Raw genomic sequence first — 23,523 nt, 5'->3', positions numbered from 1 at the left:
AGGGAATGATGGGGAAGCTTCCGGTCACTTACTAGCTGTGTGATGTCAGGTGAGTTATTTAAATTCTTTGAGGTACAATCTGCTCATCTGCAAAATGAGGTTATCTTCCATGTAATTTTGGGGGAGGACTAGACATAATATATATAAATGATACAGCCCACTGTAGATGTTCAAAGAATCATTATGACTTATTCCTGGAGGGGAGAATTTCATTGTAAAACTATTTGCATATTTACATATTTCCTTTGGATGTGTGTGTGTCTACAAATTTATCTCAACAAAAGTAATACATGCATAGCGTTAAAAGAAATTAAACAGTGCAATAGGACATAAATGAAAGGTAAAAGTCCCTCTCCCTGCACCTCCCAGGTTACATTCTAGAATTAACCATCTTTATCAGTTTATTGCACAACCTTTCAGAACTTTTCTATGCATTTACAAATGCATATATATGTGTAGATCATTTTTAAGTTTACATGAATGGAATCAGTGATATATCTGGAAAACCACATCAGCACATGTTGATCCATTGCATTCTTTATATAGTTGCATCTTAATCCTATTTCGTGGGTGTTGCAACACCTTTTCAACTGGGCCCCACTGATGGACACCTACGTGTGTTTTGTTTTTTGTTGTTTTGAACAACGCGTCAGTGAGACTCTTTGAGCACATGTCTTTGCCATCTTGTATTGAGAATTAATAGAAAACATTCCTATCATAGGAATTTCTGGTTTAAAAAGTTGTTAAGTATTGTTAAGCATTATTGAATTTCTCTTCAAAAACGGTGCATCTATTTACATCCCCACCAAAAGTGGACAAGAGGGAATATTCCCTCACATGCTCACAATCCTAGGTTTTACCAAAGTCTCAAATGTTTGCCAATCTAAGAGGCAAAGTTGAATTTCGTTTTAATGTAAGAAGGAGTTTGAGCTCTGATCTGTACGTTTGCTGGCCATTTGTATCTCTTTTACTGAAATCTGCTTTGTGGGCTCCTATACCATTAGAGGGTGTGGCCTGGATCTCTACTATCTGTGTGTAAAGTGTTTCCATGGAAGGACATACCAGGGACTGCTATGGGGGCTGCCTCAGGTCTGTGCAGGGTTGACAGAAGGTGGGCAGGGGGCCATTTACTTTTGAGTTTTTTTATATCCCTTCCCTGGCATATGATTAAAAATTTCACACAGTTCTACTTTCAAAAATTAAAACTAGATAATTTTTAATCATTAAGAAGAAAATGAAATAAATAGAAAATATGAAGGTAGAACAGAGATAAAGTAAATGTAAGATTTAAAAAGTAACACTTTAAATAAAATAAAGAGGCAAAAATAGACAAATAAAAGAGGAGATGAGGGGCATGGAATGTTGTGGGTGTTCTTTTTTATTTTAATTTTTTTTCTTAATGAAAATGTTCTAAAATTGATTGTAGTGATGAATGTACAACTATGTGATGATACTGTGAGCCGCTGATTGTACACTTTGGATGGATTATTTGGTGTGTAAATCTATCTCCAAAAAATAGCATTAAAATAATAATAAAATATAAAGTAACATTATTGCGAACCTTGACAAATATAAAGTAACACTTTACAGTGGATTATAATCAGATCTATATGTGACAACGTTGTTTTAACTTGCTTATGGAAGAACTTTAAATTTCTATTTAGCGTGTAAAGATATTCATGATACACTGTTGAAGGGGAAAAGCAAGTGATAGAAAAACATGTATATAATACCATCCACGTTGCCTTCTCTTTTTAAATAAAGAGAAGAGGAGGGAAGAAGAGAGAGAGAAAGAGAAAAGGGGAAGAGGAAGTAAGAGGGGAAGAGAGAGGACGGGAGGGGAGAAATCATCAACTCGAGGGACGGTGCCACTGTCTTTGTAAATCCCAACCCAGGGCCTGCACATGGGGGCTGGTGGCCCGTGGTGGGTGATGACAGAGCCTGGCCTCCCTCCTGATCTGCCGTGAAGTTCCAGCGCAGCCACGTGTGCAAAGCTCTTGCCAAGAAACCAACACGGAGCAGATTAATTACATGGCGTGTGCGTGAGTATTTCTGGAAGTCTCTGGCGCACTCAGCCCAGCCAGGGAGGCCCCGGCTTGGGAGTAAGTGAGGAAAGGTGGCCCCCCCCGCCCTCCGGATCTGCTTCCCCACCCTCTCCGGAGCCCACCGCGTAGACGCGGCACCTGCGAGCTCTCGGCCGCGGTAGGAGGACGGGAGGGGGGCGGGAGGGGGCGGGCCTGGGATTTTCCCCGCCCACGGCCCCGCCCCAGGGACTGAGGCCGGTGGGCGGCTCTTCTCCCCCACAGTCCCCCCTGTGCTTCCCGGTTCACTGCGGAGTCTCTGGCTCACCCTCCAGGCCTCGGGTCGCTAGGGGCGTCCCTGAGGGGCCAGCCTTCTTGCCCTGCCTACACTTGGTCCCTTTATTAAAGCTCCTCCATGGCCCGTCAGAGGGCGGGTCAGTCCCCCTCTGGGCCCTGACTGCCCACTCCCCTCACCCTCCCTCTCACCCTCCCTTTGAGGGTGCCAGAGGGCAGGGACTCTGTGACACACACCCTGGAACCCCAGTCCAGAGGTCCATCCGCACTCTATGAATGAATGAATGAATGAATGAATGAACGAATGAGGAGACGGATGAATAGTGTCCATAAAGGAAGGAGCATGACCTCTACAGGTAGATGTAAACTTCTGAAAGCTCCTTCGGTGTTCAGATGGCTGGTGCCATGCCAGAACCAGCCACGCACATGGCCACAGGTAACTGTGTCCTCTCCGAGGTGCCTGGATGGCCCTGCCAGCAGATTACAGCTTTTGAGAGGGGCCTGATGTCTTTATAACAGCCCGACCCCCGTTGGTTAATGATAATTTAGTTAATCCAGCAATTGTCAATTGACCACCTACTCTGTGTCCAATCTTCCCAAGCAGCTAAGGAGAGAGCTGTCACTTTCCAATGTTTTTCTGAGCCAGCCACTGAACTTGGCACTTTTATTGTCTCCCAACGTTTGCCAGAAGCAGAGTTCTTTGAAACCCAAAGAGGTTGGTCAGTGTGCCCCAAAGTCACACAGCCAGGCACCAGAATGTGGAAGCCCAGCTTCAAATCCGTGTTTCCCTGGCTCCAAAGCACCAAGCAGTTAGCGCCATGCTGGGCAGGATACAGGGGTAGACAGACACCCAGACCACTCACTGGGTCAAGGGCAAAGCCAGAGCAGGCAATGGGAGGCGGACGTGAGGACGGGGCACTGTCCTGTCTCCTGAGGGGATGGCTGCAGACGTCTCAGAGGCGGCCGCGAAGGGTAAGCGCCAGCTGGCCCAGTGGGGGAAAGAGGACAGCAGGGGCAGAGGCCTGGAGGGCCGCGGCCTGTCTGTGCACCAGGCTGGATGAGGGGACAGGAAGAGCCCTGGCTTGTGTAACCAAGGATGGTGGGGTCTTTTGCCAAGTCAGGGAGGGGGAAGCCAACCTGGGGGGTGTAGGGAGAGTGGAAGGGTCGAGACGATGGGGCTGGGGGAAGGACAGTGCAATCTTGCCTGGCCTCAGCTTCCAGAGGTCCCATCCCCCTTCCCAGGAGGTCAGAGGCCACCGGGAGAGTAGCTGGTGACGGGTCCAGCATGTCACAGAGCCACAGCTGGGGGAGTAGGGGGGTGCTCTCCATCAGCCCACCCACCCTACCCACTCCAGGGCGCAGTGGGGAAGCCGAGGGAACCCAAGACCCCACCCTGACCCAAGGCTACCAGGACAGCAAAACCCAAGACCGTTGCAGAGGGTCAAGGTTAGCAAAGAGGAAGGTGAGCGGTCAGGGCAACTGCTCAGAGGACATGGCCTAGGCACCCCCACCCCCCTTCCCCCCACCTGGCCCCTCAACCCTGCAGGTGTCCCGGGCTTGACCAGAGGAGGAAGGAGGAGCTCACCTGAGGCCAGGAGCAGGAGAAGCAGGAGCCCAAGGCCCCTGAGTACCACCATCCTTGGCCAGCCTTCCGCCTGCCAGCCAGATCCCTACAGCTGAACGGGCCTCTGGTCGCAGACTCTTGGCGAGCCATCGGTCCCGCCCTGTCGCTGCTTCCTGTAGCCTCTTTCTCACCCTTCCTGCCCAATGGCGCCATCGGTTGAGTTGTGAAAGGTGAGTTTGGGGAACTCCCAGCCCTGCCCCGCCCCATGACCATCTGCAGGGGGAGCTTCTGCTGCTCCCAGGGCCCCCTGGGTAGGCACGGTGGGACTAGGGTCCGGGGTCCAGAGGACTAGAGGCCTCTCTGCGCAGAGCACCCCTGGCAAGTGGCAATGTGCATGAACTCTGGGATCGTGTGCAGTGGGCTCAGACCCTTCCTCTCACGGGCTGGGGGCTGTGCTGGAGCCTGAGCTGCCCTAGGCCCAGAGCTGAGCCCCAGTGTCCTTCTCTCTAAGGTAGGGACCACAAATGGTGCTGCCCCGCAGGGCCGGTCCTCACATATGAAGAGATGAGACGGAGCGGTGCTCGCCCTCCCTCGGCCATGCCTGCGGTCCACCAAGGCCAGGCCCGAGCCTAGGGTCCGGGAGGAGATGGCAAGTGTGGGCTCCCGGGCTGGCCAGGCCTTGGCTGATGCCCACCTGGCCACTTCCTGGCCAGGTGGCCCTGAGTGAGCTGTCCACCGCTCTGAGCGTCCCGGGCGGTGGAGGACCGAGGAGATGGTGTGTGCAGTGCCTGCAACCTTGTGCAGCTGGGGGTGTGGCCGCCATTGTGGCTCCTGTTTTAGGATTATCATTACTGTGAGGTCACTGCCCTCATCTCTCAGCCGGTCACAGGTGACCCGGGCCAGAAGCCGAGGCAGCCAACACATGGGGTGATGGGGAGGGAGTGATCTCACAGGACCCCAGTCTGGTGGCCCTAAGGAAGCTATGTGGATGAGGCCAGGCTGGGATGCGGTCCCACAGCCATTCTGAGAACAGAGACGAAGGGCCCCGCCAGCCCGGCGCAGGTCACCGCCCGCCCCTCGGCCCCACAGGAGCGCAGCCAGCCCTGCTTTGCATCGGACGTCTAACTGGCCACCTGCCCAGCCCCAGCCGGCCTCTATTTCCCCTTCCTCCCCTGTCCAGTCAGGACTCAGGCCCCGCTGAGCCCTCTGGGCCTGGGGAGGGCTGGAGAGGGAATGTTGGGGTCACTTGCAGGATGTGGGGAGGCCGGTGGGAATCTGGCATGGAGCAGCAGGTCAGAACCCAGGGGTTCCTGAGCCCCAGGCACTTCCTCAGCCGGGAAGGCTGGGAGGACGGAGGGCCACCACGGGGCCGGCCCCACCCCCCACCGACCAGCCGTGCTGGCCTGGCTGGCCTCCCTCCCAGCTGCAGGAGAGAGTGAGTATGACGGTGGACAAGGGCTTTGTCCATTGTGGCGTGCGGGGTCCACCCTGGAGACCCGTCCTGGCCCTCGGAGGGGCTCACGGGTGTCTGTGTGTGAAGGGCCTGGAGACCTGCAGATGGGGACCCAGAGTATCCAGAAACTGAGAAGGCCTGGCCCGGGGGCTCAGAAAGTGACTGGGAGGCCCTGGCAGGTCCAGGGAAGGCTGCTTCTCCCTACAGACCCCCCTCCAAGAGAAGTCTTGTAGGCCCCATGGAGTCCAGGGACTGGCCTGGAACCACTTACAGGGCCCTGAGACCCCCAACTTCTGGAGGAAACAGAACCATGGCCCCTCTTCTCCCCTGCCCCCCAGCTTGTCCGGTGGCTCCAGGTGGGCACATGTCTGCAGGGGCAGGCCCTCAAGTTCCCTGGCCAGATGGGGCCAGCAGCCTGCCTTCTGGCCACTCCAGTCCATCTCCATACCAGATGGATGTTTCCAGACACAAACCTGGTCCTGTCCTGCTGTCCAAAGCCCACAGTGCTGGAAGGTTCCAGATAAGAACCACCAGAGTAAAAGAAGCAGCAAGGAGGTACCAGGTGCCACCCCCAGGCATATCGCGAGAAGATGGGACCAGACCCAATACCCTCTCCCACCACCCCATCCAGCCTCAAAAGCAAGAACTAGATGTTCAAGAGAGTTCTTTGAAGTGAGAGAACTTGTGTGAGGAGCCTACAATGTGCCTGGAGGCAGCGACTGGGTTCTCCCTTCCCCCGCCCCCGAGGATGGGGGGGAGGTGGAGTGGCCCCCCAGCTAAGTGACGGGGCTCAGAGAGACCCTCTCACAAAGACTGCGAGGCCTGGAAGGAAGGGCACTGGCTCTGTCTGTCCCCACTGAGATGCCGTCAGGAGTGGAGGAGCTGAGGAGAGGTCAAAAGGGAGGCACGTGCCAAGTTCCCTGCAGGACCCCAGAGGTCCCATGCCCATGTGCCCAGAGGGCACTGCCAGCCGAGGAGGCTTCACACCCCTCCCATCCAACTCCAGAGGCCCCTTTGCCCTGTCTGCACTCAACTGGAGCAACCAGGAGAGAAGGGAGGAGACAGTAGAGGGGAGAAAGCTCTTGGGTGAAGCTGGGGCTGGGTTTTGATTTAGACTGGACTGGATTCATACCTGGACACAAATGGTAATGATCAAACATGACTTCTCATGGCTGCACGGGGACAGAAACCTGAGACCTGCTGACCCTGTCATCACAGGCAGGGAGGGGAGCTCCGGTGGAACAAGGCAGTGATGGGGGTCAATAAACTGCCCCGACATCTGTGTCCAGCCAAGGCTGAATTCAGCCTCAAATGTGATTTCTTTGGCCAGTGATTCATTAGCCATAGCTTTAAAATTAGGAAATTTAATCTCAAAATCTGGACACTGTCCCCTGCCCAACGCTGACCCCATAGCTCCTCTCCTTGCCCCACCCACTAAGGCCCCAAGCAGTGGATTTTTTTCACACATGATTCTTTCTCTTGTCCACATTACCTGTCTGGTCCTAAGACCTACAACTCAGCAACTCTTAAGACTGAAACATAGGAAAAGGCTCAGAAGGAAAGGCTCCAAAGTGTTTATGCTGCCTTGCTAGGTGACAATGGCAGCTGAGTTTTATTGCCTTCTTTATACTCTTCTACAGTTTCCGACTTCTCTACAATGAACTTTTTTAATAATCAAAAGACAAATGAACTAGTACTTAAAAAGAAAATGCTCCCCATCTTAAAGGGTGAAATCAAATGCCACCTCCTACAGAAAGTCTTCCTGGATTCTCAGCCAGAAGCTGAGAGCTCTCCAGGAGCTCTTGTCTCATGCACACCTCATGCCCTGGACTGAGAGCTCTCAGAGGGGGTAGGGTCTGGTCATCCGTATCCCTCCCACCTAACCCAGGGCTGGACACAGCCAGTGGGTGATCAGTTGGAGAGAACTGACTGTGATGGACAGGTGAGTATACTTAAGGTCATTTGCAGGGATTTGAAGATGACCCCTTAGGAAAGCATAGCTGTGCTCTAGGCTGGTGCCACCAGCAGAAGTATCTCAGACTTCAGAGTGCTGGGGTGGAAACAAAATTGGACAGCTACCCTCCAAGGTTCTTGCCACAGGATGTCTTCAGGAGCAGCTGATGCCCCCTCTGAGGTGTGGGCTTGGCAGTTATGAGCAAAGACAATGCCATTTACAGAAAAGTCTAGATGGACAGATGGACCTACCCAACCCAGAACATCTATTCTAAGCCCAAGTCAGGGGCAGGCAGTGGATAAAGGTTTACAGCAGGCACCAGGAGGCTCTTGGGAACTACTGTCCAAAATACAACATTGGAATTGGGGACCCCCGGGCTGTAAGCTGAGGGCTGGGGAGGCCCTGCGAGGGGAGGGGGAAGACTGAAGAGCCCCAAAAAGGAGGGGAGGACTGGTAAGCCCTGGGAGAAGAAGGAAGGGCAGAGGAGGCTGTCAGGAAAGGAGGGAAGGACCATTGAGGCCCCCAGGAGGGGAGAGGAGAGCTGGGGAGGCTGAGGGAGGCTGGGAGTTCTGGTCTCGGAGGTAGGGGAGCCGCCCCTGTGGCTGCGGGGAGGGATCTTTCCTCCTGCAGGGCTTGGCTCCAAAGCCCTGCCCGGCCCACACACCTTGGGTGAACAAGGCTGGGGCTGCAGAGTGTCCGCACGGTAATGACCAGAGACAGAGAGGCTATGGCCATATTTCTGTCCCTGGGTGTAGGCACAGGGCCAAGGATGCTGCCCAGTCTCCAAGGTCTGGAGCCTGACCCTGGGGCCTGCAGGCTCCTGACCCCCAGGCACGAGGGCTGGGCACAGGGGTGGTGAGGGGAGACGTGGCCTCAGCTCCAGGGTAGGACAGCTGGGCAGCAGTCCCATGCCCAGTTGGTTGAGGCACCCCTGAGCCCATGCGGAGTTGGACCCAAGAACCAAGCTGTCCCCAGGGCCAGCCTGGGAGTCCGGTTGCCGCGATGACAGCCCCACCCCTCTGAGATCCTTGGGCCTTCTCCAGTCTCCGGCTGACTGGCCAAGCGCTGAGCCTGCAGGCGAGGCGGGAAAGAGGGGCCGCGTCTCTGCCTCCTCATGCCGGGCAGGTGGGCTGGTGGCCTAGATGCGGCTGGACGTGGTGCTGCCCGAGCTGATGGGGAGCCTGGCGCTGTCCGAGCTGTTCTTCAGGGGAGAGGCCCCGCCCCGGGCCTGCAGCCGCATGCACCAGTACCAGAGGAAGATGAGGAAGCCTGTGGGCAGCGGGGGTGGGGTGGGGGTAGGGCTCAGCGGGGGTGGGGGGCAGAGGGGACAGCCCCCACCCCTCCTCCTCCCTCCCAGAGCCACCTCCACTCAGCTCTGCCCCCGCTGCCCTCCCCCAGCTTCTCCCAACACAAGCTGTCGGCTCCAGCGTGCGCCGGGCAACGTGCTGCGTCTTTTATGGGCATCGTCTCACTTTGTTCTTTCAGGGCTCCAGGGAGGTGGGCTCTGCTCAGGATTATTCTGCTTTACAAATGAGACCGAGGCCCAGAGAGGTAAAGGGACTGGGCGGAGTCCGGAAGCAGCAGAGCCAGGAGCCACCAGCGCTGCTTGGGGACATTGTCATATTGCTCACCCCCCCCACACCCCCACACCCCCACCGCCAATAATAACCTGTGATTTGTCAATAGCTCAATAAATGTTTGCTGCGTGAATTTATGGGCATTATTTATAATCCTCAGAGACCCCTTCGTGTCACAGGTGAGGAAATGAAAATTTGAAAGTTAAATCACCTGCACACAGCTAGCAAGAGCTGGGATTTGGTACCCCCTCTCCATCCCCTCCCTACAGAGCCCCTGGGGGGGCAGGGTTGCGGGGGGGGTGGGGTGGGGGGTGTAGCTGACCTTGACAACCCAGTGTCAATCCCTGACCTGTCCCTGCCTTCACTGTTTTCCTGTCCAACCTCTCCCCATGCAGGGTGGCTGAGAACAGGGGTGTATGTGTCTGTAGGTGATGTGAGGGAGGTGGGCTTGGAGAGACACAGGCAGAGCAGGAAGGGACCCTGGCTGGTGCCTCTGCACCCCCTACCCTCATCTGTCACCCTCTCTCTCTCTCTCTCAGCCATCAGCTGCCCTCTCCAGACTCCCATTCACTGCTCTTTCAACACACCGCCTTGTTCCAGTCTCACAACCTTTGCTTTTGCCTCTCCCTCTGCCCTGGAGAGCTCTCCCCCTAGGCGGGGGTCCTCAAGCTGTAACCTGAACAGGAATCCCCTCAGCATCTTGAAAAACGTAAATTCTGAATCAGCAGGCCAGGGGCGGGGCAGGATTGTATGTTTCCAGCAAGCTCCCAGCATGGGGTTGCTGGTCCAGAAAACATACTTGGAGTAACGAAGCCCTAGATTCCCTCCACGGCTGGCTCCATTTGATGCCTTCAGGTATCTCCCATATAGAAAGGCCACCATCCCCCCTGGGTCCCCCACCCACCCCAGGCACTGACATTTCCCCACTCCCCAAAATCGCCTTTGATGGCTGCTTCTTGCTTATTCATTGCACTTTCCCCGCTAGAACAGGAGCTCACAGCTGTAGCACCGGCTCTTAGCCTGGTGCCTGCACACAGTAGGTGCTCAACAAAGACTTGTCCACTGTGGCTTGACTGCCCCCATTTTACAGATGGGAAGACCGTCAGGGCCCCCCGCTCCCCGCTTCCCTGCTCTACGCTCCACGCCGTGGCCGCACTGCCTGGGCCGAGGGTGAGGAGGCGTTCTCCATGCCCACCTTGGAAGGAGGTGATGATGCTGAAGAGGTAGAGGACGACGAGCTGGAAGGTGCCGGAAGCGAAAGAGAAGAAGACCAAGGCCCAAGGCAGGCCGAGGACCAGGCTGAGGCCCAGCAGCGTCAGCACGTGGGGCCACTGCGGGGTGTGCGGGCGCAGCCTGCGGATCTGCACCACCATGGTACACAGCATGGCCAGGTTGAACAGGAACACCAGCCCGAAGAGGCCCAGGTTGGTGACGTGGCTGACCAGGGAGTCTCGGATCCAGCACCTGCGGGCAAGGGCGCGAGGGCTCAGTGCGCCGCCCGCTGCTGCGGCGCTGCCTGGGTCGGGGCGGCCGCCGCGGGGACCCCAGGGGCCTCCGTGCACAGCTGCAAGGGGAGCTGCCCTCAGCGCCCTGGACTCGGGGCGCGAGAGTCTCTCTTTTCCTTTCCCTTTCCTTCCTTCTCTTATTCCTTCATTTATCCAGGGGCCAGGCTCCCCTTTTGGTGCTGATGTGTCTCTCATGCCCCTCGACCTGTGCGAGCCTCCCTTTCCAACACCCAGAGCCGGCCTCGGGCTCACCGTTTTCACCCCAATATGATTAAGCTATAATTTAGTCATTCTTGTCAGTGTGTTCATTTTCAGGAATACGCATTGTTTATTACAAGTGAGGCCTGTGTCCTAGTCACAGGGTTAGTAAAGTTTTTTAAATATACATTTAAGTTTAAAAATCAGATGACAAAGAAAAATAGGACATAAAAAATGATACGATGGATAAAAAGTAGATGAAATGGATAAAAATAAATAAATAATAGGGGGATAAGGGGTAAAATAAATTGGGTAGACGGAAATACTAGTGGTCAATGAGAGGGAGGAATAAGGGATAAAGGATGTATGACTTTTTTCTTTTTGTTTCTTTATTTGGACTGATGCAAAGGTTCCAAAAAATGATCATGGTGATAAATATACAGCTATGTGATGATATTGTGAGCTACTGATTGTACACCATGTATGGACTGTATGTGTGCAAAGATTTGTCCATAAAAATACACTTTTTAAAAATGTTACAAGGGTGAGACAAAAATCATGGGGTCAGGGTATGAAGAGCTGAGAGCCTCAAGATGCTGAGCCAATGGAAAGGGTAGAAAGAAGTCAGGGACCTTGGTTTCTAGTCCTGCCTCTGCTGGTGGCCAGGGGCGGACCCTGCCCTCCCAGCCCTCAGAGGGGTGTAACACAGGGACACAGGGTGGCTCACATGCTTCTATGCGTACCCCCACTCACAGATGGGGAAACTGAGGCGCAAGGGCACCCAGTGAGCGAATGGCACAGCCAACTGCTCTCACCCTCCCTGACCTCAGCCCAGCGCTCGGGAAACCACCAAGCCGGCCCCTCCTGGCCAGCATGGCCCAGGCTGGCTGCTCGCCAGCCCCACCCCCCTGCCCCTACTCCACACAGCCACTCACATGGAGGGGTAGATGATGCTCTCCGGAGTCCTGTGCACAGCCAGGACAATGGAGCCGTAGTTGTTCGCGTCCACCAGTGCCACCAGCGTCACCAGGAAGATGGGGAACCCTGCGGGCGGCAAGGCGGGCAGCTCCATTTCCCACCCCCAAGGCCCACTCTCTCCCTGACCCTATGGACGTCTCAGGCCTGTGCGCTCAGAGCCCATCTAGTCCCATCTTGGGAAGTGTCCCCCGAACTCAGACCCTCCCATTCCCCTGGCAGCTGAATTCCCATGGTGGCGGTGTGGGGTGGGGAGGGTGGTCATCTTGCCCGGCCTTGACCTTGCTCCTTGCTGTCGTGGAAGCCTCTAAGAGAAAAAGCCTGGAGTTCCCTGCCGAGGAGCTGATGTCACAAGGAGAGATGGGAGGGGCAGGACATTGGTGGGATTAGCAAGAGTCCAAGGGGGAAATTCAGAGTTCTGTCCCCAGGAAATGGCTGGGCTAGGCCTTGACCCATCCATGAGGTGGAGAGGGAGAGCGCCCCGCAGGAGCTGTCCACCACCAAATGCTGACACCACGGGAACATCATATGCATGGACGGCACGACCCAAGAGGGGGCCAAGTGAGGAGCACAGGAAGAACTGGTTGGGGCAGGGACATCTGTCGAGGTGGAGGGCCTGTGAAGCGTCCAGAAGGAATGGTGGTGGGAGCCAGGCCTCCAGGACTGACCTGAGAGAGGTCTGGGCCCTAGGTGAATCAGGGTGTTTTTGACCAAAACTAAAGACTGAAGCCATGGGAAATCTGTTACCTGGGGTTCCGGGGGATCCCCAGGTGGGGCCTGCTGCCAGCCTGAGGGAATTAGGTGAGCCGAGGACAAGTGGATTTCAATGCCATTCATTCACCAGCTGGGTGCCTTCGAGCTAAGTCCACAACCTGCACAACCGTACATGGTGGTCCTGCCCACAACCCCCTAGAAGGGGATGAGTGATACAGATAATTTCTTGGGGAGAGGGCCCACTGCTTCATTTACTTAAAGAAGACCTCGGCCCAGCCAAGAGGAAGGACCCCTGAGGATGGGCGAGTGATGGAAGCCAAGAGGGAACAGTCAGAGAGGTGCGTGGAGAAGCAGAGCCAAGTGCCTATGCTTTCCCAGAGGCCGAGTAGGAGGGGCTGCTCTGGGGGAGAGGGGGGCACCAAGAGACCCTCCATGAGCCAGAGAGGACTCCCCATCCCACCACTCACCCCAGCCCACGAGGCTCAGCTTCAGTAGGTAGCCGGGCACATAGGTGCCAAAGACCTCAACCATCAGTCGGTAGAGGTTGTAGCCCTCGAGGCCCATCCAGGAGAGGCAGGCAAGCAGCGAGAAGTGCAGGAGGATGGCGCTGGCGCGACAGCCCGCCTCGGAGCCCAGCAGGGCCACGGGCTCGCTGAGCAGGAAGCTCACATCCAGCAGGAAGACGGCCAGCAGCAGGTTCATGTGCACCTTGATGGTGTAGTCCCGCGGCTTCCTCCTGCGCGGGAGGGGTGGGTCATCCCCGTGGACCAGGGTGCGAAGGCAACCAGTGTGCGTGCGTGCGCGTGTGTGTACGTGTGTGTGCCCGCGCACGCACACCCCCCGCTCCTCCTCCCACCTCGCCCCTCCTCGTGAAGGATGGTGGAACACCCCAGATGTCCCCTCCACCCAAACAGGCACGGGCCCTGACTGCAGATGGACCCCAGTTTAGGTCCAGCCGAGCACTGACAGTCCAGACCCCCACCCAGGACGGCTAGGGTTGGGGGAAGGCACCCGCGGGTTCCTCCTCCCCTGAGGCATCCAAATGGACAGCAGTGGGGGACGGAAAGCCCTTGGGGGGTGGGGGGAGTCAGACTCAAATGCCTGCAGAGGACAAGCCCCCCAAAACAGACACCAGAGTGTGGGGAGCTGGAGAGAACACTTGAAGCTGTGCCTGTCCACAGTGGCTGCTGCCACTCCGTCCCGGCAACCGTGGCCATGGGGCTCAGGAGCCAGCCTGCTGGGTCCAAGGTCTGCATCTGCCTCGGCCTCGCTGGGTAACCTCAGGCAGGCCACTCACCCTCTCTGAGAACTCCCTCCTAGGGTCGCTGGGGGATGAACTGAGCTAGCCCATGGAAAGCACTTAGGGCAGGGCTCAGGATGTGGGGAGTGCGATATAAGTGTTAACTATCATTATAGTCACCATTTTATTTCCGTGTGGACAGTGGGCTCACATCTGATTACTCAAAGGTAGATTCTTATGTGAACTCTCCTGATATTTATATACTGGCAATTAATTCATATTTGCAAATATTATACATCCAACCATCACAGATCTGAGCATGACATGCAGCCCCCCGGCATCAGGAGGCTGCTTCCCCCACCAACCCCCCACCCCTGCACACATGTGTCTGGGTCATACTCTGGGGAGGGTCTCCATGCTCGTGGAGCCCCTCCCTCCCCTCTTCCTGCCCCTCCCCCGGCCCTACCTGGAGCAGAGGTAGGCGGTGATGGTGAGGACGCAGGCCAGGGCAGAGATGACACAGCCCACATAGGAGAGGACGGTCAGGTAGTGCTTGTGCACAGCGTCCACTTCCACGGAGGACACCTGGGCCCAGGAGACCGGTCAGGGCTGGCCTCAGTGTCACCAACTTGTCACTGAGGGTTTGACCCAGGTGAGAGGCAACTGCGGCCCCCAGATGGGCCTTGGGCATCTATGAACCACCCTCTCCACCCCGCAACTCAAGCAGAAGGCGGTCCCCATGGGAGGGCATTTTCCGGGGTGGCAGGGGGGGTGGTTCTGCAGCTTTCATCACATTCTCAGATGCATCCTCGGCCCACAGAGGTCAAGAACCCTCCACTGAAAAGCTCTTTTCTGTCCTGGCTTTCAGTTTCTTCTACCTTTAATGTAGCATTAGGTATTCTGTGAGGGGAGCCCCAATCCCAGCTCCAGGCACATTCAAAGCAGAGCTGGACCCCTTCATGGACGGCTGGATGGCCTCTGGGTCACTACAGCACCAGGACCCTAGGATTCTGGGAGCACGGACCTGGGACGATGGAGCCTCTTTGCCCCTGGGGATCCTGGAGCCCAACTCGCTGGACCTCAGCCTCCCCTGGGGGCTCGTTTAGAAACACACTCCAGGCCCCAGCCCAGCCCTGTGGGATGAGAATCCCAATTGAGGCCAGGAATCTGCATTTTTATCCAACCCCCCAGGGGACTTCAAGGCACATCAAAATTTGGAAATTCAGAGCAAGGACTGTATAGATGAGCTCCACCACTTACAGGCTGTGTGACCTTGGGTAAATCTCTCAAAGCCTTGATTCCCTGATCTATAAAGTGGGACAACAGGAACTACCACGAGGGGTTGTTAGGGGGAATAAATGATGTAATCTGTGAAAAGTGCCCGGCACAGAACAAGAACTCGGCCGGTGGTGGGGCTGCGGGCGGGAGGGGAGCTCACCATGAGCACTGCGAAGTAGGTGAGGTGGTTGCAATGGCAAGAGGTCTGTGTTTCTTGCCGGATGGTGTCACAGCCAACACTGCTCCAGCTCCCCGGGCTGCTCACTGAGGAAGGGGCAACGAGCTCTGCTCAAGCCCAATCCCCCAGGACCCCATCATAGCCCCCAAGTGCATGACTGTATCACTTTTCCATGCCTTTGCTTCACCTGACAGACCTCTAGCCAACCATCGTTCCCTCTTCAAAGCCCAACTTTCTCCAGGAAGCCTTCCCTGATTAGCCCCATCTCCCTCACTCTCCAGGACCCCCCCCCCTCTCTAGATACTTGCCCAGCCCAGACTCCCCCTCCATACTCACGCGTCGGGTCTTCAACCCAGAATACACATTGTAGAGTCACATTCATCTGTAGCGAAAAGAAAGAGAAAGGATTTCATCACAGTCCACCCCTTCATGGCCCAGGCAGAGGAAGTCTAGGACAGTGTGAGGCCACCACCCTATATGGCACCTTACCCAGGTGATCTTTCTGTAAAAGACAGGTAAAGTGGGGTGGGGTACACAGGGGATAGCTCAAGTCTACTTAAAATTAGGCCTAAGAGTCACCCCCAAAAGAACCTCTTTGTTGCTCAGATGTGGCCTCTCTCTCCAGCCAAACCACGCAATCAAACTCACCACCCTCCCCCTGTGTACATGGGACATGACTCCCAGGGGTGTGGATCTTCCTGGCAGCGTGGGACAGAAATCCCAGAATGAGCTGAGATTCAGCATCAAGGGATTGAGAAAAACTCTAGAATGAGCTGAGACCCAGCATCAAGGGATTGAGAAAACCTTCTCGACCAAAAGGAGGAAGAGTGAAATGAGACAAAGTGTCAACGGCTGAGAGATTCCAAACAGAGTCAAGAGGTTATCCTGGAGGTTATTCTTATGCATTAAGTAGATATCACCTTGTTATTCAAGATGTAATGGAGAGGCTGGAGGGAACTGCCTGAAAATGTAGAACTGTGTTCCAGTAGCTGTTTCTTGATGATGATTGTATAATGATATAGCTCTCACAATGTGACTGTGTGATTGTGAAAACCTTGTGTCTGATGCTCCTTTTATCTACCTTGTCAACAGATGAGTAGAACATATGGAATAAAAATAAATAATAAGGAGAACAAATGTTAAAATAAATTTTGTTTGAAATGCTAGTGATCAATAAAAGCAGTAAGGGGTATGGTATGTAAAAATTTTTTTTCTGTTTTTGTTTTATTTTTCTATTGTCTTTTTATTTCTTTTTCTGAATTGGTGCAAAAGTTCTGGGAAATGACTTGTAATTTTTTTAATTAATAAAAAATTAAAAAATAATAAAGTGGGATGGGGTAGTGGGAGTAAGGGTGCAAGGGAGGATATGGCCAAGCCAGAGACCATTCCTACCGCAGCCCACCCTTCTGCCCCAGTTACCTTTCTCCCACTCACCGGCTGTGGCTGGTGCTCAAAGGTGAGCACCACAGGTTCCGTGAGGTTGGTTACTTTGGTGTTTTGCACAACGATACCCAAGACCTTCTCACCCAAGACTTGGCTTGAATTCTTGTCCTAGATACATAGGGTTGAGGGAAGAGAGTAGGGTGGGGACTCAGGACTGAGAAAGAAAGGCCCAGAAGTCTCCTAGCTCTCAATTTTTCTGGCTTTCCCAATGCATTGCTCTGAGATGTTGAGTTTCCATTTGAAAATAATTCTTGCATGTGTAGTCATTTACATCATAGTAAGAACAATGCCTGTGTGACCTCTCCAGGGGAGATTTACACATTACGGTCCATTTTCTGATTTCACAGGAAAAGCATTGACTCCTGGAAGAGGGGGCTTTCCCATGCCTTTCTTCCATCTCTCCATCAGACAGGGACTGTTTTCTCTAGGGGAAGGAACATCAGTGAGGACCCCGTACCTGGAATAGGGCTTGGCTGCTGAAATCTACCAGGAGGAGTCTCTTCTCAGCCTCCCCTCTCCGGCCTTTGGCCCTCTGGAAAAGCACACGTGGCAGCAGCACCGAGTACTCCAGGACCTCGCTGTGTTCCTCCTGCAGAACCAGAGCCCTCCAAGGCTCAGTCTGATGTGGACCCCCAGGTGCCCCCACCAACACACGCACTTTCCTGGATGCTGCCATCTCTAAGCTCACCTCCTTGAGGAAGGCATACCTGACTCCCTGGCGCTCTTCTCAGCCCTCCCTCCTTGGCACCAGTTAGGGAAGCCTTATGGTTAGAACCCAGAGGCTCAGCGACAAACAGGCCTGGGAGGATCACGGGACTGTGCTGCTGTCCACCCAACCCTGCCGTCAGCAGCTGTCACAGGATAGGCAGTGCAGGTGGCCTCCAGCCAACTGGCCCCGCTCCAGGGGCGGTCTCAAGATAGGGGTACATGGACAGGCTATTTCTTCCATCTCTGTCCTCACCACTGGGCCCGGGAAAGATCCTTGCTCCTTGGGAAAGCCACTGACCAGGGAGGGTCCTCCTTGTCCTGGGGAGAGGCTGAGGCAGGGGTGATGCACTGCCTGGGTGCTCACAGCCTCTACTTCCCACCAGGCCCCCCATCTGCTTCCTGCCCAGACAGAGCCCTGATCCTGGCCCCTGACCTCTTGTCGAGAGTGGATGCGCAGGTCTTGGAGGCCAGCCGAGGGCTGGAGCTTCCACACTGTGGCATTGACCCGGTCCTCCTCAAAGGACACTGTGTCACCTGTGAATCTCACCGAGGACAGCTTCGCCTCAAGGTCCTGCAGGTGCCTGGCAGGGAAGAGAGGGGAGGTGAATGTGGAGGAGGCGGATCTGCGTAGGCAGGGGAGGCAGGGCAGAGAGGGAGAGCGAGAGGGTGAGAAGAGGCTCAGACTGGTTCATGGGAAGCAGAGGCAGACAGAGGGCAGGGGGCAGCAGAGAAAAACAGCCAGATGAGTGCAGGAGGAAGGGATGTGGGTGGGGCAGGCAGGTGTAGAGAGGAGGCTGGAGCAGCACAGATGGAGACAGTGGGAAAAGTCAGAGGCTGGGGGACAGGAAGGGGGCTCTCCTAGGACCCAGAACACCCAGCTCTGGTCCTGGCTCTGCCTGGACAGACCCAATCTGTGGCCATGGGGCAGCTCTGCCCATCTCAGTCTGCTGAGCTCCAAAATGGACCAACAGTCCCTCCTTTATTTGGAGGGAAGGGGCGCTTGGGAGAGGCCATCCTGGGATGGGCATGTGAACGGTTGTTTTCCTGACTCAGGCAGGTGAGGGGCTTGGCCTGGGGACTGTTTCTCAGGCCCCCCAAGAGGAGAAGGACAGACAAGCCAGAGAAGAGGAAGCCCAGGGAACGGTCCAGCCCCAGGAGAGGCCTCCAGCCTGTCTCCCCACTCCGGGTCCCAGCCCTGCAGGATGCCCCCTCCCACCCCCCACACCCCAGGGCCAGCCACACTTACTGGCCAGTGGGGGTGGCCGAGGGCCTCCTGGAGCTCTTCCTGGGGTGCTTCAGAAGCTGGCTCAACAGGTGCAGGTCCCTCTTCAGCTCACAGATGTCCACCGAGGCATTATGCAAGGCCTTCTGGGGAGGCTCTGGGGGAGACGGACAGACAGACCTATCTGAAAGCTGCTGAGTGGGGTGCTGTGCCAGAACCACTTACTCCCATTGAATCCTCATGATGACTCTGAAGGGCTCGATCTCCATTTTACAGAAGAGGAAACCGAGGCACCTAGAGGTAGGGGGGACTTGCTCAAGGTCACTCAAAGATGAGGCCAGCCAGATGAGGTTGGGTGTGTCTGTGTGTGGGGGGGGCTTCCATCAAATGGAAGCTTCCAGCAACTCCAGCCCCGGCAAGGTGGAGTGGGCACCGTCCTGCCTAGTCCCTGCCCAGGCACCCTCTGGCTGTGTACACGGAGCCGGGACCACCCATCCCAAGGCCTGGGCTCCACCGGACAGCCTCCAGGAGGGATGTGGGAGGCCTGCGTGGGGGGTTGGGGGGCTCCCCAGCCCCAGCCTCCCTGCCCCCAGGAGCTCCAGGCCCTCCACCCAGGGCTGCAGTGTCGGTGTTTCTGGGGGTCAGGCAGGAGACACAGATGAGCTGGGCTGACAGGAGGGGGACGGAAGACATGTGGGGAGGGGCAAGTGCCGGGCCATGGAGGAAGGCAGGCCCTGGGTAGCCATATCTTCCTAATGATAATCCAGAAGGCCTGATTTGTTAGGCGATGTGAGAATCCTGACTCACATTAATTTAAAGAACAAAACCAAAAAAGACACCACTCTACAGGGCAAACAACACCAAGCCCAGATTTGTTCTTCAGGGTGCCGATTTGCAACTCTGCTTGACTTTGCCCTAAAATCTCCCAGGCTGGGGGTAGGGAGTCCCTGTCCCCCTCCCTGCTGCTGTAGACACTGCTGGGCCCGGAGCCCTGCCACCCCCCAGCATTTTCAGGGCCCTGGACCTGCTAGAATGTTCAGAGTGCTGTGCCCCCAACCCTGGGGGCAGGGAACGGAATCCCAGCCCCATACCGGAGCTGCCTGAAAGAAGTCGGAACCAGGGAAAACCTAGACCCTCAGCAAAGCGCTGAGCCCCTTCTGGACACCGTCTCTCCTCTGCCCCCAATCCAGCATGTAAGAGGAAGTGGCGGCACATCCCACCCATCTCACAGGCAGGACACGCACAGGCTCTGCACCTCACAGCCAGCCAGATCCTCTCCATCTGCTGACCTCTGCCCCCTGCCCCCACCTCCCACCTCAAGCTAATCCGCTTCTGGGTTCAAATCCTGGCTCCCCCACGTGCTAGCTGTGCAACTTTGGGCAGCCTCACTCTGCCTCAGTTTTCTCCTCTCTGAAATGGGGATAAAAACTCTACGATGACGCTGATGAAGGCAGATTCTTCCTCTCGTTCCTGATTTCCCTCCCATCCCTCCATTCCCTCCCCTTCCAGACCTCATCGTCCCTCACCTGGACCTTCCCTGCAGCCTCTGGATGGGACTATGCCCTCATTCCTACCATCCCATGAAGCTTCCCACAGCAGGTATGGGGCTGGCTCCTCCTCTCCTCAGCCACCTTCGATGGCTCCCCACTCTCAAGCCTGCCCTGCCTCTGGGCCTTTGCCCAAGCTGTTCCTTCTGCCTGGAAGTCCCTTACTGTGGAAGAAGAAGGTGAAACCCGCGGCACTGGGCAGGCTGTTGTTCTGAGGGCTCCACCAGGAGCTGGCAGAGGTGGCGAACAGCAGGGGGCCTGGCGCCAGGCTCTCCTTCTGCTGCAGGAAGCACAGGAGGCCAGAAGCCTGGTCGCTCAGCACGTAGTCATTCCTTCCATAGCGGAGGTGCAGCTTCCCAGCGCGGCGGCTCCAGTACAGGCAGAAGTGGTAGACGCCCCTGCGGTCAGGGAAGAATTGGGAAGCCTCAGGGACTGCAGGGAAGGGGGCATGGATCCGGAGGGCCCCCTCGGAGTTCTGGATGGAGATGTGCAGTTCCGCCGTCTGCTCATAATGGAGGCGGCTCAGGTGTGTCTGGTTCCGCTGGCCGCAGAATCGGAAGTCCTCCTGGGCACCCCTGCCGCAGGCACCTGGGGGGAACAGGCGACACATGGAGCAGGTAGACCCTGGGCTGAGAACACGCAGCTTAGCACCAGTGACCTAAACACATCCCAAAGGCCTAAACCTCAGGGGTATACAAAATATGTGAGCCCACCTCGCCCTGCAGGAAGTATTGGCTTCAAAATGACAAGAAAAGAGCAAACTCAAAATTAACACTGATTTCAAAGGCAAAAATATATGTATTTTAACAGCAGTAAAGTATCTAATGGGCCAGGCTACCACAGACAGTTGTGCAGGCTGTGCACTGCACAAAAATGCGCTGGCTGCAGGCACGAAGGGGTTGGAAATCCAATTCATCCTCCCACCCCAAGCTATGTGCCTTGGTGTAGGACTGCAGCTGCCAGGAGGAAGGGACGTCATCCATTTGCAAAGCTGTGCCTGTAGGCCCATGCCTGAGAGGGTAGTGTATGTGTTTGGGGACATTTTAACATGTGAATTGCAACAGCCCCAGGACATCCCCAGGAAAGACTTACCTCGGATCAGCAGGAGCAGACACAGCGGGAGCAGCACTGGCTGCCCCACTCGAGCAACCATCGTCCTCCCTGGAAGTCACACTGAGACTCCCTAGAAGTCACCACCTGAAAGAAGCCAGGAGTGTTAGCTGGGGGCCTGGGGCCCAGGCTGGTTGGGCCAGCCCTGCAGCGGGGGAGCCCAGTGTAGCATGGATGTGGGACATGAGGTGGAGAGGCCGGCGCGGAAGCAGCCCGGGGAACGCCCCCCACCGAGCTGCCAGAATCTGTTCTTCGAGAGGCAGTGGCTGTGCGGAGCCCGACTCAGCTCACATCCCAGCTCCAACCTCATCTGCTGCACGATTCTGTGTCCGACACCAAGAATGGGAATAATTACTGCACCTCCCTCCCGGGCCCCGGGGTGATGGGGTAGTCTTGGCCAGAATCCAGCACCACCCAAAACTAATTCCCACCCACCCCACCCCCATTCCCACCAGGCCTGGAGGAGAGATAGAGAAGGAAGAAGTTCGCCAGGAACCTCGGAGGACACATCCTCCAGGAAGCCTTCCTTGACTCCCGCCAGTCTGTCCTAGCCTTCCTTGGTCCCCACTACCAACCGAAGCTCCCTCTGTGAGCCTCCCCAGGTGGTGCGGGATAATGTATCAGAGCCAGGTTGCTCCAATCCATCTCTGTGGACAGGTCCTGGAGCACAGATACAGCTGGGTAAAGGCTGGGCAGGTGGACCACGAAGAAAAGGGAGTGAAGAATCCAGGCGCCCACAGCACCCTCTAGAGGGGATGGAGGAGAAGGGTGTTTCCTATCACAACCACAAGGGGGAGCTGGACCCCTGTGCCCTGGACAGCTGCGAAGGGAGGTCCGGGTCTTTCCAAGGGCCTAGCACTCAGGATGGCCCAGCGCTTCCCACCCCGACCCTGGCATGGAGTGGACACCTCTGACCCCTCCCCATGGGTCTATTAGCTGAGCCCGTGTGTGCTGACCTATCCCACCCAGGCATTAGCCCTCACTCCAAACCTGTGAAGTAGGTAATACTGTTGGCCCATTTTACAGACTGAGAACCTGAGGCCAAGGGTTCCCAGTGACTCACTTGAGATTGCCCTAGAGACCAGGGGCTTTTCCTGCCTGATCAGGACTGTGGCACTTGTAGAGAGCTGCCAGGTGGTTTGGCCCTCCCCATGGTCAGCTGTAGCCCAGCCCTTGACTGAGCTGGGTGCCGACAGAGACTGGCAGGCACTCCGTTCTGCGAGGAGCTGCATTTGCTGGCAGTGACAGACACAAGCACCTACCACAGGGCAGATGAAAAGAGGCCTGGTAACCGGGGCATGAGAGGAGTCTGTGTTTGAGAGAAACCTGGGAGAAACCTTTTCCAGAAAAAGGTGGCTTTTGAACTGCATAAGTGAAACTGACAAGGAAAGGGAGTCCCAGGCAGGAGCTCATTTCCTGAATGAACCTGGCCCCACCAACCTAGAGCCAGTTTCTAAAGTCCCAACATGTGTCTGAATCCCAATTTCTCGGGCCTTGTCAGCCTGATCATATATCAAATGGGCTCATCCCCTCGCCCTGGTCGTATTATAGGGACCATGGAGGAGAAGGATGTGAGATCATTTTGGGGAAGGCCACCATTTCCTAGGTTGGGATTGTTATAGTTTCACTCTGCATCCTCTAAGCATTTTGGTTCCTTTTGAAATTGCCTTGCACCACCTCAAGTCAGCAGAAGGAAACCCAGCATCCCTCCAAGACTCCCTCTTTCCTACTGTTTTCTGCCAGTCCCTGTCACTCTCTGGTTCTAATCCCTGGTCCAAATGTCACCTCCTCCAGGCAGCCCTCATGCTGCAACCACTGTTCCATGCTGGTAAACAGATTGCTTTGAGTTATTTGGCCCCAATCCTCATTTTATGGTTTGGATCCAAGGCTCAGAGAACCCATGTATCTCTCTGGGCTACTGACCTTCAGTGAGAGCCGCCACGGGATGGGCAGGAACATTTACTTTGCATGAACCCCCCTGGACTGGCCCGTGAGAGGAAAGGAGATGGAGACAGGGACTAAGCTCCCCATCACTGGAGGGGCATGAGCAAGTTTGCACCACAGGATGAATTATGAAAGGGATTCAAACACTCGCAAGGAAGCAGACAGCATGAACCTGACAGTTCCTGAATCATCCCCACTCCACCTGGGCTCTCAACAGCCACTCCAAGATGGACAACTCTGCCCCCATCTTGGGGGTGTACTGGGGGTGGGAGGGGGTGGCCTGGTTTCCTTTAACCTATTCTTGGTTAGTGGAGTGGACTCGGAAGCCAGACTACCTGGGTTCAAATTCCAGCTTCCCCACTCACTAGCTGTGTGTCCCTGGGCTAGTTACTCACCCTTTCTGAGCCTCAATTTCCTTACCTGTAAATAGGAATAAACATAGAGCCTACATCAAGGGTCTTTGTGAGAATTAAGTTAATTGATATCTGTAAAGGGCTTAGGACAGGCCACGCCTGTGGAAAGTGCCATAGAGGTCACCTACATACTTCTACCCCGTTTGTGCCTGCCCCTAACTCACTCCACTGGGCCCGTCACAGAC

At 55.6% G+C, this 23,523-nt stretch overlaps 2 protein-coding genes across 2 annotated transcripts in view; both read right to left on the bottom strand.

Moving 5' to 3' along the window:
• ADGRG3 (adhesion G protein-coupled receptor G3) overlaps positions 1–4,092 on the bottom strand; it is a 37,740-nt gene extending 33,648 nt beyond the window's left edge. The window contains 2 exon segments of the mRNA XM_077132554.1: positions 3,901–3,985; positions 3,988–4,092. Of these exon segments, the coding sequence (XP_076988669.1) occupies positions 3,901–3,985; positions 3,988–4,092 (190 nt within the window).
• A 2,807-nt stretch (positions 4,093–6,899) lies between these two features.
• The window catches only part of ADGRG1 (adhesion G protein-coupled receptor G1), a 43,458-nt gene continuing 26,834 nt past the window's right edge, over positions 6,900–23,523 (bottom strand). The window contains exons 3-15 of the mRNA XM_077132553.1: positions 20,964–21,068; positions 20,037–20,459; positions 18,349–18,481; positions 17,536–17,683; positions 16,852–16,983; positions 16,386–16,502; positions 15,288–15,333; positions 14,934–15,037; positions 13,962–14,080; positions 12,723–12,991; positions 11,502–11,610; positions 10,059–10,327; positions 6,900–8,555 (exon numbers count right to left, since the gene is read on the bottom strand). Of these exons, the coding sequence (XP_076988668.1) occupies positions 8,425–8,555; positions 10,059–10,327; positions 11,502–11,610; positions 12,723–12,991; positions 13,962–14,080; positions 14,934–15,037; positions 15,288–15,333; positions 16,386–16,502; positions 16,852–16,983; positions 17,536–17,683; positions 18,349–18,481; positions 20,037–20,459; positions 20,964–21,024 (2,061 nt within the window). The 5' untranslated portion in view covers positions 21,025–21,068 and the 3' untranslated portion in view covers positions 6,900–8,424. The remainder of the gene's footprint in view (positions 8,556–10,058; positions 10,328–11,501; positions 11,611–12,722; positions 12,992–13,961; positions 14,081–14,933; positions 15,038–15,287; positions 15,334–16,385; positions 16,503–16,851; positions 16,984–17,535; positions 17,684–18,348; positions 18,482–20,036; positions 20,460–20,963; positions 21,069–23,523) is intronic.

This window comes from Tamandua tetradactyla, chromosome 16 (genome assembly GCF_023851605.1).
Source record: "Tamandua tetradactyla isolate mTamTet1 chromosome 16, mTamTet1.pri, whole genome shotgun sequence".
NCBI classification, from domain to species: Eukaryota; Metazoa; Chordata; class Mammalia; order Pilosa; family Myrmecophagidae; genus Tamandua; species Tamandua tetradactyla.
This window is presented reverse-complemented; position numbering and strand designations above follow the sequence as displayed.